The 23,744-nt window shown below is 37.1% G+C and overlaps 1 protein-coding gene across 7 annotated transcripts in view; it reads right to left on the reverse strand.

The window, feature by feature from the left end:
* PBRM1 (polybromo 1) overlaps window positions 1-23,744 on the reverse strand; it is a 108,204-nt gene that overhangs the window by 15,790 nt on the left and 68,670 nt on the right. For all 7 annotated transcript variants that reach the window (XM_087825020.1, XM_087825024.1, XM_087825019.1 and 4 more), the window contains 5 exons: window positions 22,910-23,067; window positions 22,029-22,292; window positions 14,850-14,995; window positions 13,588-13,745; window positions 323-506 (listed from right to left, as the gene is read on the reverse strand). In XM_087825020.1, the coding sequence (XP_087681146.1) occupies window positions 323-506; window positions 13,588-13,745; window positions 14,850-14,995; window positions 22,029-22,292; window positions 22,910-23,067 (910 nt within the window). The remainder of the gene's footprint in view (window positions 1-322; window positions 507-13,587; window positions 13,746-14,849; window positions 14,996-22,028; window positions 22,293-22,909; window positions 23,068-23,744) is intronic.

The following is a 23,744-nucleotide window of genomic DNA, read 5'->3' on the forward strand; positions in this document are numbered from 1 at the left end:
TATAGTGAAAAGAATTTTCGTAATCTGTGGAACTGTGCAACCTTTTAACAGAAATTATGAACCAGAACCAAAGATTTCTGCCTCCACATTACAATTACTGGAGTCTATGCCAATAGCACCGTTAGAGCAGTTACCACATCTCAGCAGATTATGAGGATTTCTTTTCATCTTTAATTTTTTTCTATTTAAAATGTATGCTGCTCTAGTTTAAAAACCTAATAAAAAAACAAACAAAAAAACCACCCTGCACTACACTATTTTGATATCAGTTTTACTATTAAGAGCTAAAGTGTTCTTTCTTCTTTAGTTTTTCAAGCTTTACCTGAAGTAATAAATTTCATCATCTACCACTTTAGCAGAGAGTGAAAACCTCTTCAATCCCTTGAATTTCTTCATTTGCTTGTCACTCTCGTTGTAACGGCTCTCACAAAGCAGAACATCATTTTCTGGTATTTCAGTTGGCCTGCAGGAGAGGAAGTCCTTAAATGACAACACAGCACACTTTCCTGAAAGAGCAAATTGGAGAGAAGTTACAGTACATTGTGGTTATAGCTAACATTTTAAATTTTTATTATTTTTGAATTAATACAATCACCTGATTCAAAAGTCAGAAGATTTAAAGGGTATACACAAGCATAAGGATAAACACGTTGGTAAATGGAATATAACTGAAAGTACAGAAATAAACTGATACGATTGGGTTTTTATGGGAAATCGACAAGGGTGCCAAGACAATTCAACGGGAAAGAATGGTTGCTTCAACAGACAGTACTGGGACAACTGGACTTCCACATGCAGAAGAAATGAGTTTGAAACCTACCCCATACCATATACAAAAATTAATTCACAGTGGATCAGAGATCTAAACGTAAAAGCTACAACCATAAAACTCTTAAAAGAAAACATAGGTGTAAATCTTTGTGACCTTTTATTAGGCAATGGTTTCACAGATGTGACATTAAAATCACAAGCAACCAAATGAAGTAAAGATAAACAGGATTTAATCAAAATTTAAAAGTTTTTTGCTTCAAAAGACACTATCAAGAAAGTGAAAAGACAATCCAATGAACAGAAGAAAATATCTGCAAATCATATTTCTGGTAAGAATTTAGTATCAAGAATATATAAAGACCCCCTACAACTCAACAAGACAAATAATCCAATTAAAAAATAGGCCAAGGGCCCTGGCCAGTGTGGCTCAGTTGGTTGGGCATCAATCATGCACCAGGAGGTTGCTGGTTAGATTTCCGGTCAAGGGCACATGCCCAGGTTTTGGGGTCAATCCCGGGTAGGGGGCATGCAGGAGGCAGCCAATCAATGTTGCAGTCTCCCATTGATATTTCTTTCCCCCTGTCCTTTCCTCTCTAAAAGTTACTAAATGATTCTTTAAAAAAAAAAAAAAAAAAAGGTTAAAAAAAAATAGGCAAAGGATCTGAAGAGATATTTCTCCAAAGATATACAAATGGCAAATAAGCACATGAAAAGATGCTCAACATCATTAATCATAAGGAAAATGCAAATGAAAAACACAATGAGATACCACTTCAAACCCATTAGGATGGTTATTACATTTAAAAAAAAGGAAAATAATAAGTGTTGACAAGGATGTGGAGTAACTGGAACCCTGGTGGGAATGTAAAATAGTACAGCTGCTGTGGAAAACAGTTGGCAATTTCTTAAAAAGTTAAATATAGTTGCTATATAATCCAGAAATTCTACTTCCTTTTTGTTTTTCTTTTAAATATATCTTTATTGATTTCAGAGAGAGAAAGGGAGAGGGAGAGAAAGAAATAGAAACATCAATGATGAGACAGTCATTGATTGGCTACCTCCTGCACACCCCCAATTGGGGATTGAGCCCACAGCTCGGACATGTGCCCTGACTGGGAATTGAACCCCGATCTCCTGGATCCTAGGTCGATGCTCAACCACTGAGCCACGCCTGGCCGGGCACAATTCTACTTCTACATAAATACCCAAAAGAACTTAAAGCAGGGACTCATATAGATACTGTAAACCAATTTTCTTTCTTTTTTTTTTTTTTTTAAATATATCTTTATTGATTTCAGAGAGAGGAAAAGAGAGGGGGAGAGAGAGATAGAAACATCAATGATGAGAGAGTCATTGATCAGCTGCCTCCTGTACACCTCCTGCTGGGGATGGAGCCCGAAACTCCGGCACGTGCCCTGACTGGGAATCGAACCCTGATCGCCTGGATCCTAGGTCAACGCTCAACCGCTGAGCCACGCCCGGCCAGGCTGTAAACCAATTTTCATAGCAACATAACCCACAATGACCAAAAGGTAGAAACCACCCATATGTCCATTAACAAATAAATGAATTAACCAAATGTTATATATATACACACACAATGGAATACAATCAGCCTTAAAAAGGAATAAAATTCTGTTATATGATATAATAGAAATTAACCCTGAGAACATTTTGCTAAGTGAAATAAGCCAGATACAAAAGGACAACTATTGCATGATTTCACTTACATGAGGTACCTAGAATAGGTAAAACTCATAGAGACAAAAAGGAGAACATGTATTACCAGGTGTTGGGAGAGGGAGAAATAGGTAATCGTTGTGATGATGGCTGCACAGTACTGTCAATGGACTTAATGTCACTGAATTGTATACTTAACAAATAGTTAAAATGCTGCACTTTATGTTATGTGTAATTAACAATAAGAAACTTACAAATAGCAGCATATTGCTTATATTGTTTTACACTTAAACTTTGTTGCAAAATAATATATCTTGAGAATTAATGGTATTAATGTACTATGGTTATTGAAACTAATTCTTTATTGATGAATATTTAGGTTATTTTCAAATTTTTGCTTTTCCATTATAGTAAAACAATGATGATATAAATAATTTAAGACACATTAACTTCCACATGGATGAATATATTTGAGGTATAAATTTCTAAAAGTACAAAAGCTGGGTCAAAAGGGTATGTACACTTTAATTTTTATAGGTATTATGAAATAACCTTCCATAGAGATTGTGCTAACACGTAAACTCAACATAAAGGGGGTGAATGCTGCTTTTGTATGTTCTTGTCAACTAGTAACAGACATCTGAATCTTTGACAATTTGATAGGTAATTTTTTTTAAAAAGGAGCATGTGGGTAGTTTTAATTTTCATTTCTCTTTGGCTGAGGTTGAGTATGTTTTAAGAATCACTGCTTATTTCTTTCTGCTCTCTCTCTTAGCCTTTGCCCATTTTTCTGTTGAATATTGATCTTTTCTAATTGTTTTATAGGAGAGCTCTTCACATATGAGGAAAATATGGTATTTGTCTATGATATACATTGCAAATATTTCCCAAAAGTTGCCATTTGTCTTTGCTTCTATCAGTTTTGGCTATGCAAACATCTTAACTTCTACATAATTGAATTTATAAATCTTTACTTGCATTGATTCTGGGTTTTAGGCCAAAGGTTATAAAAACTTTTCTCCCATCATTTTTTTGTTATCTTTGCTGCTTCATTTTATTTCATTTAAACCTGTAATTCATCTGGAAATTTATTCTAAAGTTAATGAAACGAATGGATACAATTTTATTTTTTCTAAATGGCTGTATTTTTCTAAATACCAGTTAGAGAAAAATCCATCTTTTCCTCATATATCATATAAATAAATTACTACAGTGTTATAATAGAACACCCCCCCTCCCCACTATGCTTTTCAGAATTTTCCTGACTTTTATTTTATTTTTGACATGATTTTAAAAATCAGTTTATTTAGTCCCAAGTTTGTCACAAGAAAATTCCAATTGGTTTATCTAGTGGGATCACATTAAAGATTAGAGAAAACAAATATCTCTACGATGTTGAGGCTTCTTAGTCAAGCACATGGTATGCTTTTCAATTTGTTCAGGCGATTCCCTTTTAAATGTATTAAAGGTAGCATTTTAAAACTTTCTTTATACAGCCCTGGCCGGTGTGGCACAGTGGACTGAGCATCATCCCATGCGCCAAGAGATCACTAATTTGATTCCTGGTTGGGGCACATGCCTGGGTTGCAGGCTCGATCCCCAGTAGGGGGTGTGCAGGAGGCAGCTGATAGACGTTTCTCTCTCATTGAAGTTTCTATCTATTTCCGTCTCCCTTCCTCTCTATCTGAAAATCAGTAAAAACATATTTTAAAAAAATTTCCTTTAAATTTATCCCAAGGTATAATATTTTTTTATTGAATCTTTTTTTGTTGTTAATCCTCACCCGACAAAATTTTTTCCATTGCTTTTCAGAGTGTGGAAGGAAGGAGGTGGAGAGAGACAGAGAAACATCAATGTAAGAGACACATTTACTGGTTGCCTCCTGCACGTGCCCTGGACATGGTGGAGAGCTAACTGCAGCCCAGACACATGCTCTTGACTGGGAATTGAACCTGAAACCCTTCACTGTGTGGGCCGATGCTCTACCCACTGGGTCACAATGGCCAGGGCTGAATCTTTTAATGAAATTTTTTTATTAGTTTTAAACTCAATCATCTTACTGTGTGTCATGGTTGTATAATCGATTCTCTTAAGTTTTCATCTACTTAATTACCTTATTTTAGATTTTTGTTTCTTACTTCTAACTGTGCTGGCTAGTACTGTACCTCTAGAACAATGTTAATGAGAGTGTTAAGAACATCCCTATTTTGTTCTTGAACTTAATAGGAGTGTTCATAACTAACAACTTAGCAAAACTTGTAAAAAATGGAACAACAGGTCAGAAACATTTTAGAAGCTTAAAATAGCTACAGTTATACACTATCACTGCCTTGGACTTACATAATACTTTACTTACATAATCTAAAGGCTTTTCAATTCAGAGAAGGACAGTTATTATTTTCTATGTTTCACAGAAGGAAAAATAAAGATTTGGAAAGGGAAAAAATTCTTCTCACAGCTAAAGAGTAAAAATGACTGGTGGCCTTGGAATGGATGTGGTGTCTCTGTGCCCTGACTGGCCCTCAAAAGACAGAGAAATATAAAAGTTTAGAAAGCATCATTAAATAAAGCATAAAAAATTTATAAAAACCTACTGGATTTTGAATGGAACCGCAATGAATCTATAAATCAATTTGGGGAGAACTGACATTTTTATAATGATTCTTCCAGCTATAAACATGATGGATTGCTCAACCAGTGTGGCTCAGTGGTTGAACATCAACCCATGAACCATGAAGTTACTGGTTCAATTCCCAGTCAGGGCACATGCCCGGGTTTTAGGCTTGATCTCCATTAGGGGGCGTGCAAGAGGCAGCCCATTGATGTTTCTATCTCTCTATCTATCTCCCTTGCTCTCTCTCTAAAATCAATAAAAATGTATTTAAACAGCAACAACAACAAAAAACCCATGATGGATCACTTCGTTTTTTAGGTATTCTTTAATTTCAATAATTTTCTTACAATTGTGTGTGTACATCTTTTTAAAGACTTATTCCTAGGTATTTAATGTAAATGGTATATTTCCAATTACTCGATGATAAAAAGAAATGTAAATGATCTTGACATATTTATTTATTTATTTATTTTAATCCTCACCCAAGGATATTTTTTCCATTGCTTTTCAGAGAGAGTGGGGGGGACAGGGAGGAGGGGAGGGGGGGAGAGAGAGAGAGGGAGGGAGGGGGGAGGGAAACATTGATGTAAGACACATCAACTGGTTGCCTCCAGCATGAGCCCTGACAAGGGACGGGGATTGAGCCTGCAACCAATTTCGTGCGCTTGGCCGGAATTGAACCTACGACCCTGTAGTCCACAGGCTGACGCTCTAACCACTGAGCGAAACTGGCTAGGGCCATTTTCATTTATTAATTCTAATAGTTTATCTGAATGTCTGTTGGATTGTCTATGTATCTAATTATGTCTTAGTAAAATTTATTTTTCTTTCTAATCTTTAAAACACTTTCCATTTTTCTCACTTTACTAGTAACAGTTTTTCAGTTAAAATAGCATTAAGAAAACTATGATGAAAACAGAATCTTCAAATAAATTAGAAATTGACATGTTTCGGGAGCCCAAATTCCTGGAAATTTTATCATCAAAATATCTAAAGGTGGAAACCCTCTCTGATAGGCAGCCATGTTCATTCCCAAAGGCAACTTCTCTGTGGCCATTTGATTACCATTTAAGTTACTGAAGACAACTCTATAAACAGAACAGAAAAAGAAAGCATATATACGTATAGTAGTTAGAAAAACAGGATAATCTCTAAGTGAAATAGGTCCACTAGGTCTTTATTACAAAAGATGGAAAAAATTATACCTTCCCTAATTGTCTTTAAAACACTTGTTTTAGAGACAAAAATGAGATTTACATTCAGCAGTGTGTATAGTTAACACGACAAAATTGATAAATCCTCTAAAGCTTAAATTTAAATACTTTAAATTACTACTTTTTACAGAAATTAATTTTTAAAAAGATCTGCCTCCTTGCATTTAAAAGTCAAAATAAAATGTGCCAAACCCCTTTTCCTTCCATGGGGAGTAGATAGTGAAATCCACAAACTGGGTATATAATCCCATTTTGTTATCACTAGATACATTTTCTCTTGGGTTTACCTCAAGATGAAGTAACATCTTACTGTATGCCTCTTGTTCTGACTAGTACTACTGGCAGCTCCTTTCACTCTCACAAGTGTCCCAGTTGGCTGGCAATCTAAACACCAGTACAGAAATAGAAATGAGAAGACTTGGCTTTTAGTTCTGGCCCATTTCTTGGATTTAAGATCACCTTTCTGAGAATATCAGTATTTTTGTACAGGGTCATGGTGAGAAAGAAATGATGTCCTGGATATAAAACTAGCTGATAAACTAGAGCACGCAACACATTCTTTTTGTTTTGTTTTTTTAAAGAGCATGCAACACATTCTAAGAGGCATCTATAAAAAGTAATTACTCCAAGTGATATCAGTAAAAACTGAGAGATCCAAGAGCCGTTCCCTCACAGAAACGCTGAGAAAAGCTAGCAAAAATTGTAGAATCAAACACTGGAAAATAGCCAAAGGTTTACAACAACCAAGTGAATGCTTAATCAAGAAAAAAAGTGCCTAAACCTAGTAGGAGAGCTTTGTGGCATTTTTAACTTACCCCCTCCCCTTCTGTTTCAGCTGCAACCTAGAAGATGGCAGATTGGGTTCCTGGTGTGAGTATCTGGTACTGGAAGGAGCAGAGCAGTCTTTGTTCTCAAAGAATTGTGGTTGTATGTTTTGACCTTTTGGACGGCTTCTGAAGAACTAATGCAAAAGGCTTGCCTTCATTTCACCTGACCTAGAACTCTCTCCTTTTTGGAATTCCAAAGGTCAGACAAAGGGCTTTGGTACTTTTGCTAAAAACACTTAAAGCAAATGAACCAGCTCCTGCCAGCTGGGAATAAGGATGCCAGTTGGGGAAAACAGCAGACATGATGAAAATTCTGGGAAGAAAAAGCTGGGGAGTGAGTTTTGAAAACCTTCCACATATTCCTAGGAATCTATAAAGCCATGCTCATGTCATGGTCAGGGTGCATACTCAGAAAAGACCTGAGAAGGCCCTAAGCTCTTTCCTTTGATTGACTGTCAATCCCTGTGGAAACAGGAAGTAAAGGCAAAAGCAGAGTTGTAAAATTCCAGGCTGAGTGTTGAAGGTGTGTTCCAATTCAGACACAGTATGCAGTTGTACTAGTTTTTTGTTTTTGTTTTTTCAATCCAAGCATTTAAGAAAATCTGTTGCCCTGGCCAGTGTGGCTCAGTTGGTTGGATGTCATCCCATACACCAAAAGGTTGCCAGTTTGATTCCTGGTCAGGGCACATGCCCAGGTTGTGGCTCAAACCCTGGTAGGGGGCATGCAGGAGGCAGCCAATTGATGTTATGCTCTCACACTGATGTTTCTCTCTCCCTCTCCCTTACTCTCTCTCTAATAAATCAATTAAAAGATACATATATATATATATATATATATATATAAAAAGAAAATCTCTGTTAAAAATCACTAGCTAGCAGAACAGAGGCTTCAGTGACTACACACGAAAAAGAACATAGTCTTTAAAAAATAGTTTAGAGCCCTAGCTGGTGTGGCTCCGTTGGTTGAGCATTGTCCCGTGCACCGAGAGGTTGCTGGTTTAATTCCTGGTCAAGGCACATGCCTGGATTGTGGGCTCGATCCCGTGGGGGGGCATGCAGGAAGCAGCTGATTGATGTTTCTCTCCCCTTTCCCCTCTCTCTCTCAAATCAACAACAAAAAAATAGTTTAGAAAGTTACTAAATAAGCAACTGCAGCCCACAATAAGCAGTAATAACAAAGCCAGAGGAGGGGGGAGAATCTAATTTCCAGAGTTATCACATTATAATATTCAAACTGACTAGTTTTCAACAAAAAATTTTAAGGCATGGTAAGAAACAAGAAAGTATGGTTCATTCACAGGATAAAAAGAAATGAACAGATACTGTCCATAAGAAAGCTCAGATACTGGACTTACTAGACAAAGACTTTAAATCAACTGTCTCTAATATGTTCAAAGAGCTAAAGGAAACCACAGACAAAGAAGGAAACCAGGATGATGTTCCACCAAACACAGAATATCAATAAAGAGACAGAAATTGTAAACACTAAATAAAAATTCTAGAGCTAAAACACAACAAGTAAAACGAAAAATTCACAACAGGTGCTCAACACAAGATCTGAACAGGTAGAAGAATCAGCGTACTTGAAACAGGTCAATAGAAGTTACCAGTCTGAGAAAAAGAAAGAAGAAAATAAAGAAAAACGAACAGATTCTAAGAGACCTGTGATACACCATTAAACATACCAACACAGGCATAATGGGAATCCAGGAAGGAGAACAAGACAGAAAGGGGCAGAAAAAAATATCTGAAGAAATAGTGATCAAAAACTTCCCAAGTTTGATGAAAGACATAAAAGAAAAAAAAAACTGTAAATGGAGCCTGGCCAGTGTGGCTCAGCGGTTGTGTGCCAACCTATGATTCAGGAGATCTTGGTTCGGTTCCTGGTCAGGGTACATGCCCAGGCTTTGAGCTTGATCCCCAGTGGGGGGTGTGCAGGAGGTGGCTGATCAATGACACTCTCATCACTGATGTTCCTATCTCTCTCTCTCCCTCTCCCTTCCTCTCTCTAAAATTAATAATGACATATTAAAAACAAACAAATAAACAAACACTCAATGGAGAATTCTATATTCAGCAAAAGAATTCTTCAAAAATGAACAAGGAATCAAGACATTGCCAGATAAACAAAAGATGAGGGAACTTGTTGCTAGCAGACCTGCTTTACGAGAAACGCTAAAGGGAGTCCTTCAGGCTCAAGTGAAAGGACATTAGACAATAACTTGAAGCTACATAAAAAAATTAAAAACACCAGTAAAGGTAAAAACATAGGTAAATATAAAAGCCAATATTATATTTTTGGTTTGTTAATGCCTTTTTTCTCTAATATGATTTTAAAGACAAATGCATAAAGCAAAAATCAGAAATCTATGGGGTTTCCGGTCAAGACAGCAACATGGGTAAATGTGGTACCCTCATCCTCTCACAATCATATCAAAATTACAATTAAACTACAGAACAACCATCATTTAGAACCTCCTGAAATCTAGCTGAATGGAAGTCCTAAAACTAAGGATATAAAGCAGCAGCCACTTTTTGAGACTGGTAGGAAGGGAGAGACAAGAAATAGTCTGGTCCCACACTCACAAGTGATGGATAAAAATTGGGAGGGATATCTTGGCTGCAGAAGTACCCGCTGAGGAGTGAGGGGGTCCCAGCCCCACACCAAGACTCCCAGCCCATGGTTCCAGTGTCAGGAAGAGAAGTTTCCATGACTTCTGGCTGTAAAATCCAGTGGAGATTGTGGCTGAGTGAGACAAAGGGCTGCTGGAGTCCCACACAGTTCCTCTTAAAAGGCCTCACACAGACTTACTCAGACTCACTCCCTCTGAGCTTCAGCGCTCGGGCAGTGGCTTGAAAGGCACCAGAGACATACAGGGAAGAACTGAATGGTCCGGCATCAGGGTGATAGGTGGGGGTGAGGGGCAGTTTTCTTCCAGAAAGAAGTGCTGGGAGAGGCCACTGTTCCTTTTCTGTACCCTTCCAACACAAAGCCTGCAGGTATGCACCGAATCTGAGCCTCCATCGACCTGGCTATCACTGTTTTCCCACCCTGGTGATTCCCTGAGACCCTGCTCCACCTAACTTTCTGGCCCACCCAAGCTGTTTCCAGTGACTTTTCTGTGTGAATGGCCTGTCTTGGCTCATGCTTCAGAATTTCTTAAAATCTCTCGAACAAGCAGCTTTTGGCTGGGGGGTGCCCTGGCCCTCTTGCTAAGTGTACCTCTTGCTAAGTGGCCCCAAGCCAGGCACTAGCAGCAGTCGGCCTTGGTTCCAAGCTTGGCCTCTCAGGGACACCTCCAAAGCCAGCACAAGTAGCAGCTGTCTGCAGATTGCTTTGTAGCTAATGCCTGGTGGCCCTGGGCAGAGCACAGGTGGCACCAGACCTCGGCCTGCACTTCCTGGGAGGCTCCAGAGCCAGTGCACCATGTGGACAGCTTCAGACCACATTGAAGCACCATCCAACCACCTCCACAAGCAACACAGTAAAGGGGCAGACTCAGCAGGCACCAGAGCCCCACTGAAGTAAGTTCTGCTCCATGGGGTAGTAGGCTCCCAACACAGCTGATACTCCACAATGGTTACAGCCAGTCATTGCAGCTGATTAACATGGGGGTAAATCCTTTTTGACATGTCGAGAGCAATAAAGGCTCAACTAAAATAGGGGGTGTATATAGCCCACAAGGGGCTAGGGGTGCACCTGGAGTTCCCAGCTTGAGTGAATGAGGAGGCTGTGCCACTGGACCCTACAGAACAACTATTACATTAGGCCACTCTACCAAGCTCAGGAGACACAGAAGCTCTATCTAGTACACAGAAACAAACACAGGAGGCTGCCAAAATGAGGAAACAAAGAAACATGTCTCAAATAAAATAGAACAAAACTCAAGAAAAAGAACTAAACAAAATGGAGACAAGCAATCTACGATGCAGAGTTTAAAACACTGATATCAGAATGCTCAATAAACTTAGGGGAAGAGTAGATGAACTCAGAATTTTAACTGCCTAAAAAAGGACATGGGGACCATAAAAATGAACCAGTCAGAAATGAAGGATACACTAACTGAAATGAAGAATACTTTAAAGAGAATCAATAGAGGAGATAAAGCTGAGGATCAAAACAGCACTTTGGAATATAAGGAACCAAAAAATACCCAATCAGAACGGGAAAAAAAGTCAAAAGAATCCAGAAAAGTGAAGATAGTGCAAGGAGTCTCTAGGACGACTTCAAGTTTACCGATATTGCACCATGGGGGTAATGGAAAGAGAAGAAAGAGAGCAAAAAATTGAAAATCTATTTGAAAAAATGACAGAAAAGTTCCCTAACTTGGTGAAGGAAATGTTCATACAAGTCCAGGAAGCGCAGAGTTCCAGACAAGGGGAACCCAAATAGGCCCACGCCAAGACACATCATAATTAAAATGCAAAAGGTTAAAGACAAAGAATCTTAAAAGTAGCAAGAGACAAGCAGTTGGTTACCTACAAAGAAGCTCTCATAAGACTGTCAGCTGATTTCCTAAAAGAAACTTTGCAGGTCAGAAGGGAGTGGCAAGAAATATTCAAAGTGATGAAAAGCAAGAACCTACAACCAAGATTACTCTACTCGGCAAAGCTATCATTTAGAACCGAAGGAGTAAGAGCTTCCCAGACAAGCAGCAGCTAAAGGAGCTCATCACCACCAAACCCGTATTACATGAAATGAAGAAGAGGAGGAGGAGGAGGAAGAAATATGGACAATAACATGGCAATAAATACCTATCAACAATTGAATCTAAAAAACAAAAGAAATAAGCAGAACAGAAACAGACTCATGGATACAGAAAACATTTTGACAATTGCCAGACTGGAGTGGTGGGGTGGTTCGGGGTGGATCAGTGAAAAAGGTGAAGGGATTGAGAATTACAAATTGGTAGTTACAGAATAGTCATGGGGATGTACAGTACAGCATAGGGAATAGTCAATAATATTCTAATAACTATGTATGGTGTCAGATGGGTACAACATTTATCAGGATAATCACTTAGTAAGTTATAGAATATCTAATCACTCGAGTGTACACCTGTAACTAATATAATACCGCATATCAACTGTAATTGAAAAAAAAAATTAAAAATGTAAAAGCAAAATAAATAAAACCATGGGAGGGAAAATACCTATGTTAATGGACACACAAAATATAAAAAGGTAATTCCTGACAACACAAAGGGAGAGAAATTAAGCTGTAGAGAAGTGTCTGTATACTAATGAAGCTAAGTTCGTATTAATTCAAACTAGACTGTCATAAACTTAAGATGTAATCTCCAGATTAGTCACTAAGAAAATCACTAAAAACCAATAAATGATACGGTTGCTCTCACAAAGGAGGCTTTAATTTCACCTCTGTTATGCTCCCTTTGACTCCAGGCTGGGTTTACACTAGGGAGTAAGGCTCTAGGGCACTGTTTAGTATGAATCACAAGCTACAAGGGAAGACATCCTCTGCTGCAGAAACTCAAGAAGTATTTAATAACTTCACTAGCCTTTGCAGGGTCCTTGCCACAGAGTGGGGAGAAGAAAATGTGTTTAACTACAAATTGGATGTGTTTATCACATCCAATTCTGAAAAATTCACACCAAAAACAATTTAGCTGAAAATGATGGCAGTATATGATGCATATATCTAGATCTGAAAAGCAGAATGTCACCGTGAACACTCAGGAAGATGGAACAGAAACCAAAACAAGAGTCCTTCCTATTTCTGGAATGGAGACAATAACATTGGTTAAGAGTCCAACAAAGACTGTAAAAGTCTTTTAACTGCTCTTCCTGCTTCCCACCTCATTCTTACAACATACTCTCTAAACCGCAGCCACAGTGATTCCTCTGATGCATATGTGGGATCACACTGCCTCTCTGCACAGACCCCTCACAGGACTTCCTATCTGCTGTAAACTCAATCTCTGCACTGTCTGCAAGACCTGTCGTGATTTGGTGTTGAGCCACCTCAGAGGGCTCATTCCCTGCCACATCCCCCTGGCCCTGCTCCAGTCACTCAGCTTGCTTACTGTGTCTCAAACAGGCCCAGATACTCTGCCTTAAGGTCTTTGCATTTGGTGTTTGCTGTGGCTAAAAGGAGTAAAATCTCAAATATTCAAATGGTTTTCTTCTTCACTTCCTTTAGGGCTCTATTCATATGTCATCTATCAGAGAGGCTTTGATTGGCCACATTACCTAAAGCAGGACCTCCCCTCAACATGAACCTCTATCCTTCTCTCCCTCTGCTTTACTCTTTCAGAGTCCTAATGACTGCCTGATGTCCTATATATTTAATTTTAATTTACTGAGTCCCGAGCCTCTGCCCCATCATAAGTCTCTAAAAGAGCAGAGACTTTGGTTTGTTTGTTGCTGTATAACTAGCACCTAGAACAGTGCCTAGCAAAGAAGTATCTAACCGACTCTTGTGGAATGAATGTAATTAAATGAAATGGCATTAAGTACCTACCCAGAATACACGTCATAGGGCAGGTTTCTTCCAGATTACTCAGAAACACTTCTTTTTTGTAGAACATTTTTGTGGGCTCATGTTCCGTCTCTTCTGGGTGAATGAAGATGGGGCCATAAAAATATGCAGCTCCATCTCGGACCCATACCTTTTCAATTCTTGGGGGAGGGTAAGGGAGGGGGAGAAATTCCATTAAAATAAAATTCTAATGAGTTTCATTCTTGAACGATTAATCTAACAATACCATTAACCAAAAATTTAATATATAGAGAAATTTCACTGGTTATTTTGATGATTGCCTTGAATTTCCCCCCTTTAAGCACATGAGAAGATACTTGGAAAAAGAGAAATGAAGATCTGGCTATTCATCTCAGGGGAAAAAAATACTTTAACATGGTATGTACTGTGTACCTTACTTATTCACGATGTTTATTTTTTGTCTTCCCACTAGTACAAAGATCCATGGGACTAAGGATATCTGTCTATTTTATTCACTAATGTACCCTTAGACTGTGGCAAATGGAAGGTGTGTAATAAATGACTGGTGAATGATGAAACAAATACGGGGACACTGACTAAGAGAAGTAAGTCATTTGGAAATCATTTGAAACTAGCAGGGCTGGGGCTTAAACCAAGATCTCTTGGAATCAACTCCTGTTCTTAAGTATTATCCTCAACTGCCCAGCTCTGTCCCTACTCCTTTACTGTTGTTTTGACATCCAACCATACTTTCATCCATTTATTTGTTCACTCAAATATCTGAGCCCTTACTATGTTTCATGCACTATGTTTGGAACAGGGAATACAAAGGAGAACAAAAAGAGAGGGTGCCTACTCACAGGGCACTTGTAGTCCAATACAGAACCTGAGAATAATGATGTGATATGTGCTCCAAGGAGAAGGAAATACATGGTGCTCTGAGAGTGTGTAACAGGGAGACCTAATCCAGTCTGTAAGGAACAGGTTTCCTTAAGGAAGTACCATTTCAAATTTAAGCTAAAGGAGTTCACCATATGAATCGTGCAGGAAGATTTTAGGGTGAAGAGTTCAGTAAATGGTAGAAGAAGAAAAAGATTTCATGGAGGAATATAAAGAAGGAAGTATGGCTAGAGGCATAAGCAGGGGAAGTGTGGTGAGAAAGAAAACTGGGTAAGTTACCTAGGGAGAGACTTCTGTCTTCATCCTAAAGAGTGATGAATTCTTTTTACTGGCTCCACATCTCCCAGACCCAACCTCATCTGCCCTACTTCAATAATACTCACCTGCCCACACGAGGGCGCACCAGGCCATGGGACTTGATGAAGACACAGTCGCCAACCTTTAGCCACATGTCGTTGTAACGGAGCTGCTCAAAGTAGTGGCAACCTGGTTCACCATTGGACATTTCCACAGGGACATCTTCTTTCTCCTGTTGAAAAGGAAACTGGTTGCAGATAGGCAGCTGACAATCAAGAAGTAGAGAAAGTAAAAAAGGAAAACAGACTTTCCTTCATCTTAACTTAAAAGACAGATAACTATAAATAGAAGCTTTAATGAAGAGAAGAAACCAAAAGATTAGGTTACTGCACTCAAACTAAGCCTCATCAAATATTGTATCTATTTTAAATTTCAAGTTAATTTTCATATGTTACTCCAGGATGCTTTTACTTCCCTCTCCCTCCTTCCTCTATTTCCACAACCTTTAGCAAACAACAACAACAACAGCAGCAGCACTGGAGAGGCCTTAGCATTCAGAAGCAGTCTCATTCATGCATTATTATAGAGTATAAGGAGCAAATTCTAAACGAGCTTCCTCTTCACATTTACTGAGCTCTCAATTTCTTAACATTAACAATGAATAGATTTTTTAAAAAATCATTTTGGCTTATTTCAAAATAGAAAGGACTAGCATAGTCTCTGTGACCCAAACATTTTCTGTTATTGAATAAACTACAGGGTCTCTTACCTACTGGCTGCTGTGACAAATTACTTGACCCAGGTGGGGTTGTTAGGAAGCTTAAATGACACAATCCATGTAGATACATAAAACAATGCCTGACTCATTAAAAGTACAACCATTTATTATTGTTGTTTTATACTCGTGGCAAAAAACCCCACAACTTAACTAATGGAAATAAGAAACATCATTTACTGGGAACCTAATAGGCAATCAGCAAAATGCCAGGTTTTAAGTTTTATAACTCCAAAATTTATAAAAGCTAAGAAACTTCAGCACCCCAAAATATTCTACTGCATCTCCCTGTCTCTCTGAGAATATCTGAAATGTCAAAATTGAAAAAAATCTCCTTTAGAGTGTTCGAATAATATAATGTTTTGATCTTAATGACTTCAAATGTGGTATTAAAATAGTCTTTGGAGAAAATCCTTAAGAATGAAAGAGATTCCACATAAATGTGAGGTAAAGGGCACTTGAAATGGAAGCTACATATAAAGTAACCCCTGCCCAGCCAGGCGTGGCTCAGCGGTTGAGCGCCAACCTAGGATCCAGGCGATCGGGGTTCGATATCCGGTCAGGCCACATGCCCGTGTTGCGGGCTCGATCCACCATGACTCTCTCATCATTGATGTTTCTGTCTATCTCTCTCTCTCCTTTCCTCTCTCTGAAATCAATAAGGATATATTTAAAAAATAAATAAAGTAACCCCTGACGTTAAAAATACTCTTTTCTGGTTATTTAATCTATGACAAAGGAGGCCAAGAATATAAAACGGGGAAAAGATAGTCTTTTCAATAAATGGTGTTGGAAAAACTGAACAGCTACAGGCAAAAAAATGAAACTGGACCACTTTCATATACCATACACAAAAAAAACCTGAAAATGGGTTAAAGACTTAAATGTAACACCTGAAATCATAAAACTACTAGAAGAAAACATAAGAAGTAAAGTCTTTGACATCCCTCTTAGCAATATATATATATTTTTTACAGGTCTCCTTGGGCAAGGGCAATAAAAGCAAATATAAACAAATGGGACTACATCAAACTAAATAGCTTCTGCACAGCAAAGGAAACCATCAACAAAACAAAAAGGTAACCTACTGAATGGAAGAAGATATTTGCATGTGATATATCTGATAAGGGTTAATATCCAAAATTTATAAAGAACTCATACAACTCAACATCAAAAACAAACAATCCAATTAAACATGGGCAGATCTGAACAGACATTTCTCCAAAGGAGAAATACAGACACATGAAAAGATGCTCAGCCATCACTATCATAAAGGAAATGCAAATCAAAACCACAATGAGATGTCACCTCATATCTGTCAGAATGGCTATTAAAAACACAAGCCCTGGCTCATGTTGCTCAGTGGTTAGAGCATTGGTCGAGTAGGGAAGGGTCTCAGGTTTGATTCCCAGTCAAAGACATGTACCTGGGTTGCAGGTTAGATCCCCAGCCCTCATCAGGGAGTGTACGGGAGGCAACCAATTGATGTGTCTCTGTCACATCGATGTTTCTTTCTCTTTCTCTCTCTTTTTCTTTCTCTTTCTCTCCCCTCCACCCCCTTCCACTCTCTCTAAAAATCAATGGAAAAAATATCCTCAGGTGAGAATTAACAAAAATATATATATAAATAAAAAAAAAATTAAAAAAAAAAAAGACAACAAATAACAAGTGTTAGCTAGGATTTGGAAAAAAGGAAACCCTCCTGCACTGTCAGTGGGATTGTAAACTGGTGCAACTGCTATGGAAAACAGTATTAAGGTTTCTTAAAAAATTAAAAATATAACTATCATACAACATAGCAATTCTACTTCTGGGTACCTGTCTGAAGAAAACAAAAGTACTAATTTGAAAGATACATGCATCCCTGTGTCCACTGCAGCATTATTTAAAATAGTCAAGACATGGAAGCAACCTAGGCATCCACTGATAGATGAATAAAGATGTGATACACACACACACACAAATATACAAAATGAACTATTACTCAGTCATAAAAAAGAAATTTTGTCATCTGCAACAACATGGATAGATCTAGAAAGTATTATGTTAAGTGAAATTAGTCAGACAGAGAAAGCCAAATACCATATGATTTCACGTATATGTGGAATCTAACAAAACATAACAAATAAAACACACTCACAGACATAAAGAACAAACTGATGGTTGCCAGAGGGGATGGGCGAAAAGGTGAAGGGGATTAAGAGCTACAAACTTCCAGTTATAAAAGAAATGTCATGGGTGTGTAATCGACAGCACAGAAAATATAGCCAATAGTACTGTAATAACTTTGTACAGTGACAGCTTACTCGACTTATCATGATGATCACGTTGTAAGTGTTGAATCACTATGTTGCACACTTCAAACTGATATATTGTATATAAACCATAATTTAAAAAAAAATACTTTATTTTAGGAATGGGTTCTGCCCTAAAGTTACTCTTTAAAAAAGGTCCTGAATGACTTGTCCTGGCCATGCAATATCAAAATAATTAGATAAAATAGTAACTGATACATACAGAGGATCCTGGGAACTTATCAATTCTAATAATAAAAATAACAAATCTAAGTTAATTTCACATTGGCTTCCACTGATATTTCTTCTTCTTCTAAAATTAATGTCTCTGTGATTCTCATACATATCGGTAAAATGTAAGATATATTATGTGTTAGCACACAAAAATGAATATTTTTTCCGAGACACTAAGAATTCATTTTCCTCCCGTTTTTACATTAACAATTTTAAAACTTTGTTTTTCTTGATTATATGAATTATATTTGTTTGAAATAATTCAAACATTAAAGTGTGTAAAACTTAAAAAACAAAAGTCTTACGTGATCTAACCTGAGATAACCACCCAGTTTAGTACAGTTTTCCATGTGTTTTCACATTCATACAGTTTTGTTCTTTCTTTTTAAAAAAAATTGATTTTAGAGAGAGGAAGAGGGAGAGAAAGAGAGAGAGAAGGGGGGATGAGGAAGAGGGAGACATCGATGTCAGAGAGAAACATCCACTGGTTGCCTCCTGTACTCTCCCAGACTGGGGATTGAACGTGCAACCTGGGTATGTTCCCGGACTGGGACTCGAACCCACCACGTTTTGGTGTACGGGGTGATGCTCCAACCCACTGTGCAACACCAGCCAAGGCTATTTCTTGAATAATGATAAACCAAATCTCATTCTGCAACCTGTTATTTAGTAACAAGTTTTTCCCACATCACTTGGAAAATTTTCAATGTTACTATAATAGACCTAATTTTATTCCTTTCATTGGCTGTAGTTAGCATTATATAAATGTATAACAACTTAATTGCTATTCATGGGCATTTGGGTTTAGTCTAGGGTTTTTGCTTTTACAAACTACACTAACGTTACTCCTTGTATATCCTTACTCCTTGTATATCCTTTGATGTACCTATTTGAGTACTATGTGGGAGCACATTCCCTGTCACCAAACTGCAGGGTCAAAGGCAATGTCATCAATGGGAAGGGAGTGTGTGTTGCCCCACATCAGGCTGCATGTTTTTAGAATTCATGCCAATCTTTGTTAGGCATTTTGAAAACTATTAGATTAACACATTTTCTTACGCCTTTTGGCTGCCTTCTTTCTGTAAATGATCTATTTGGTTCCTTTGCCTATTGTTTTAGTGTTACTTTTTTCTTAGACTTCCAAGAGCTCTTCGTACATTAAAAATTAGTCCTTCGACTGTTTTATTTCCGATTGCAAATTGATAAAATGATCAAAATAATTTTTTTCTTTTATGGCTACTGAGTTTTAAATCATAGCAAAGAAAGAACTTACTCTAAGTTTAGAAATGAATAAAATATTATAGGTAAATACAGTAACTGTACTTATGCTAGAAACTTATACTCTTTAGTACTGGTTTTTTTTTTTTTATGTTTATATCTTAATTATTTTGGATATGAAGTGAGGAAGAATGCAGGTGTTTTTATTGTTGTTTTTTTGCTTTTCTTTTTCAAATGGCTACCAGTTTTTCAAGTATTATTTGATTCTATCCACTCCTGTTGATTTAAAATACTACCTTTATATTCTGGATTTAACTGTGAAAAGCTTATTCCTTTCACTGACTAGTCCAAAGCTAGTACTTCAATTTTTTAAATGTAGTTTTGTAAAATGCAACATCTGTCAGCACAAAACCTTTTTTTTTATTACATATACTGGGGAGCAGGATCTTAAATGCTGTCAATGCATTCTTATTTTTTTATTTTTCTGGTCACTGTCACATACTTATCCTCTCATAAGAATGCTAGAATAATTTTGTCAAATTCTAAAAACAATTTATTCAATTCTTTTATGTCCTTCAGGAGATTGACTATTTCTCTTTCCACAGGCTTCGTATAATCATTTAATTTTTTTGGTTTTTTTTTTGTATCTTTATTGATTTCAGAGAGAGGAAAGGAGAGGGAGAGAGAGAGATAAGAATACCAATGATGAGAGAGTCATTGATCGGCTGCCTCCTGCATGCCCCCTGCGGGGAATCAAGCCTGCAACCCAGGCATGTACCCTGACTGGGAATCGAACCCCGATCACCTGGATCGTAAGTCGATGCTCAACCGCTGAGCCACGCCCAGCCGGCTAAATTTATTTCTTAATCTATTTTGTTGTTAATGTGAGTTAGATATTTTCTTCCATATAATTTTCTAACAGTTGCTAAAGTATATTCAATGTTTTCATTGTTCCTTTAAAAGTTTTATTTATTTTTAATTTATTTTTTTAAAGTTTTATGATTATGGTTACAGAAGATAGCTATTAACCTGTATATAGATCTTGAAATTACTTTTTGAATTGTTTCAAAAGACCTGTTAATTTCTCCTATTATCTGCAAAAAAATAATCTTGTCTCTTTCTTGTCAATATTTTCACTACTTTTAGTCCTGGCCAGTGTGGCTCAGTGGTTAGTGTTGGCGTGCAAACCGGTTACTGGTCAAGATCATGCACCTGGGTTGCAGATTAGATCCCTGGCTCCGGTAAGGGTGTGTGTGGGAGGCAACTAATGGATGTCTTTCTCACATCAATATTTCTCTCTCTCCTCTCTCTTCCTCTCCCTTCTCTAAAAATCAATGGAAAAAATATCCTCTGGTGAGGATTAACAACAACAAAAAAATATTTTCACTACTTTCATTTGTCTAACCACACTGACTACTTTCAGAAAAATATAGGTAATGGTACAGCAAGTACCTCTGTCATGTGTATAACTTGAAAAGGAATTTTGTTTATAGGCTTGAGGTACAAAAATAATTAAAATATATATATATCTTTATTGATTTCAGAGAGAGGAAGGGAGCTGGAGAGAAAGAAACATCAATGATGAGACAGAATCATTGATCAGCTGCCTCCTGCACACCCCGACTGGGGATCGAGCCCTCAAACCGGGCATGTGCCCTGACAGGGAATTGAACTGCGATCTCCTGGATCTTAGGTCGATGCTCAACTGCTGAGCCATGCCTGGTTGGGCACAAAAATAATTTTTAAAAAATCACTTTGAGGAAAAATATTCATCTAAAAACTTAACTCAAGTAGTGTACTTTATTCAAATAATTTCTCCTTTAATCTATTAATATAATGAAATTAATGAGTTTTCCTAATTTTGAACAATCCTTGAATTCATTCTAAGAATTCATGTTCTTAAATAACTAATTGATTTCACTTGTAAAAATAGTCTCCTCCCCAAGTATTTTTTTTGCATCAACATTTGTGACTGACCTGTAGTTTTTGTCTTTATTTTGCCAGGCTTTGGAATCAAGGTTATTCTAGCTTTGTAAAACAAACTGGGAGTTTTTCTTTGTTGTCCATGCTCCAAAATAATTTAAACATTATAATTATAGGTCCCTTGAAGGGTTAAAGGAATCCACCTATGGAATTATCTGATCCGAGTACTCTTCAGGGTTAGGTCTTCAACATTTAAAAAAATTTCTTCATGTTGTTGTCCACTTACGTGTTCTCTCTCTTCTTAATTCTACTTTAATAATTTATATTATCCTACAAAATTATTCATTTTATTCAGGCTTTCAAATTTATTAACAGAAATGTAGAAGTCTTAAATTTCTTCCACATTTTAAATATCTGAGCTTAATTCCCTTCTTTCTTCTTTATTAGGATGGTTAGTAGTTAAATCTCATTGGCTCTGTCAGAAGATTAGTACTTGGGTTTACTTTTAAATTCTATCATTCTGTTGTCTAAATATTAATTTCTGTCTTTCCTTTATAACTTCCTTTCTTTCTAAGGTTTTTTGTTGTTTTTTAATCCTCACTAGAGGATATGTTTATTGATTTTAGAGAGAGGAAGGGAGAGAGAGAAACATCAATTGGTTGCCTCTCGTAGGCATCCAAACCGGGGACCAAACCTGCATCCTTTCGGTGTATAGGACAACATTCCAACCAACCGAACCAAACCAGCCAGGGCTTGATTAAAGTTTTAGATTGTTTATTTTGAAATGTAAAATTCTTTTCTGTGTGGCTATTTCTACATACCTTTTCCAAGTTAAAGCTGTCTTCAGTTCGACTATCTTCTGAGTTGTCTGTGTTCTTCTCATCATCCCCTTTATCTGCATTTGCAAATACAGAGGCCACTCGGACCACAGGCAAGGGTACATCCCGAGGGACAAACCTAACTGAACTGATAGGCATGGTCCACAATTTAATCTTCTTAAAAGATTTGGTTTTGGCAGAATACCGTGATTCACAGACAAAAACATCCTCATCTCGAAAGTTTTCTGGGCATAATTTAAAGTATTCCTGGAGGATATAAGAATAAAGTTAATTAGGTGAATTTCCTGAAAACCAATGAACCAAAAAAACAAACACCAACTAAACAAAGTTAAACTGTTTAGACTTTCTGACAGTTAACAATAAATGGTAAATGACTCGAGATCTTGCTTCAGAATGGCTTTATTAAACATATAACATTTAGATTAGTTAGCCTAACAGTTGTCCCTTTGAAAATATATTATTAATATTTCATAAAGCTATCATGTTCCTTAAAGCTATGGGCAGAGCTCCTGTGCCTATATCAGACAGATACACAAAAAGCACATCTTATTACCTGAAAACCACACTAGCTAGTTATAATGATCTTTCAGAAAATGTTATCCTTAAAAATTAGGCTGGCCATATAAAAAAATTTAAGTTGACTGCATACAACTACATACTGTAGGCAGAGAATGGCCTTTCACCTTCATGTTCAGGTTAATTTCTTCCTAAATCTTTACATACAGCCATATAAACATAGCTTAAAAATATACTTTTTTCCAGTTTAAAACAGAGCTCCTACTTTTGTAAGTACCAATTTTTTGTGTTTATAAATTTTATTCCCATGGAATGATTTATACTCTTGCGACTAATGAGTTTCTTACCTTGACAAACATGACCACACATTTTCCTAGAATTTTACTAACAGGAACTTTATTATAATAGTCACTCTTAAAAACTTCTTTTTCTAGGAATTTTCGTGTAGCCAGATGGAATGTTTCATTTGGCCGATAAAACCAACAGCCATACAACCATTTTTCGCCTCAAAAACAAAGAGAGAGAAAGAATTACCATGAACAGAAATCACATATTCTTTGCAAAATAAGCAAATCCATTCTGAACCTACCAATGTGCTTTTTAGGCCACATTCCTTAATATAATTATCTTAAAAGAATACTTTAAAATAATGACGTGTAATAAGGCCTAAAAAATGCGATTTTCCCTCTCATACTAAAAGACACATAATATATAGAGTGAGGAAGGTGATGAGACCTGCTCTGCGCTGCTGGGGTCAGGAATACAAAAGTGTTTCACATGATGAACAGCTGAAAAGAACAGGATTGCTTGGACCACATTTCTGCCTGCTTTTGGCTTCACTAACTCCTATTCATTTTCCATGTCTGAAGTTAAAGACAACTGTTTTAGGAAGCCTTTTTGAAATCATATTTTAAGCCAAGGCACGAGTCTCTCTATTTTTTATTTGTGAATTTTATTAGAGTGGTTATGCCAGGGACAAAATATGAGCCTTCTGTTCTTCTGAATCTCTGTCATCCTACAGAGTTTAGCTCATGGTGTGTTTTTAATAAATATCAGCTGAATGAGTAAATCCCAACTAGATTTCAAGAAGTTATATTTCTTTTGACTCGACTGCACTACTGCTCCATAGTACTACATCCCATGTTTTTCATACAGTGGGTGCTTAATTATATTTTATACATT

Source organism: Miniopterus natalensis, chromosome 15 (genome assembly GCF_054644295.1).
Source record: "Miniopterus natalensis isolate mMinNat1 chromosome 15, mMinNat1.hap1, whole genome shotgun sequence".
NCBI lineage: Eukaryota > Metazoa > Chordata > Mammalia > Chiroptera > Miniopteridae > Miniopterus > Miniopterus natalensis.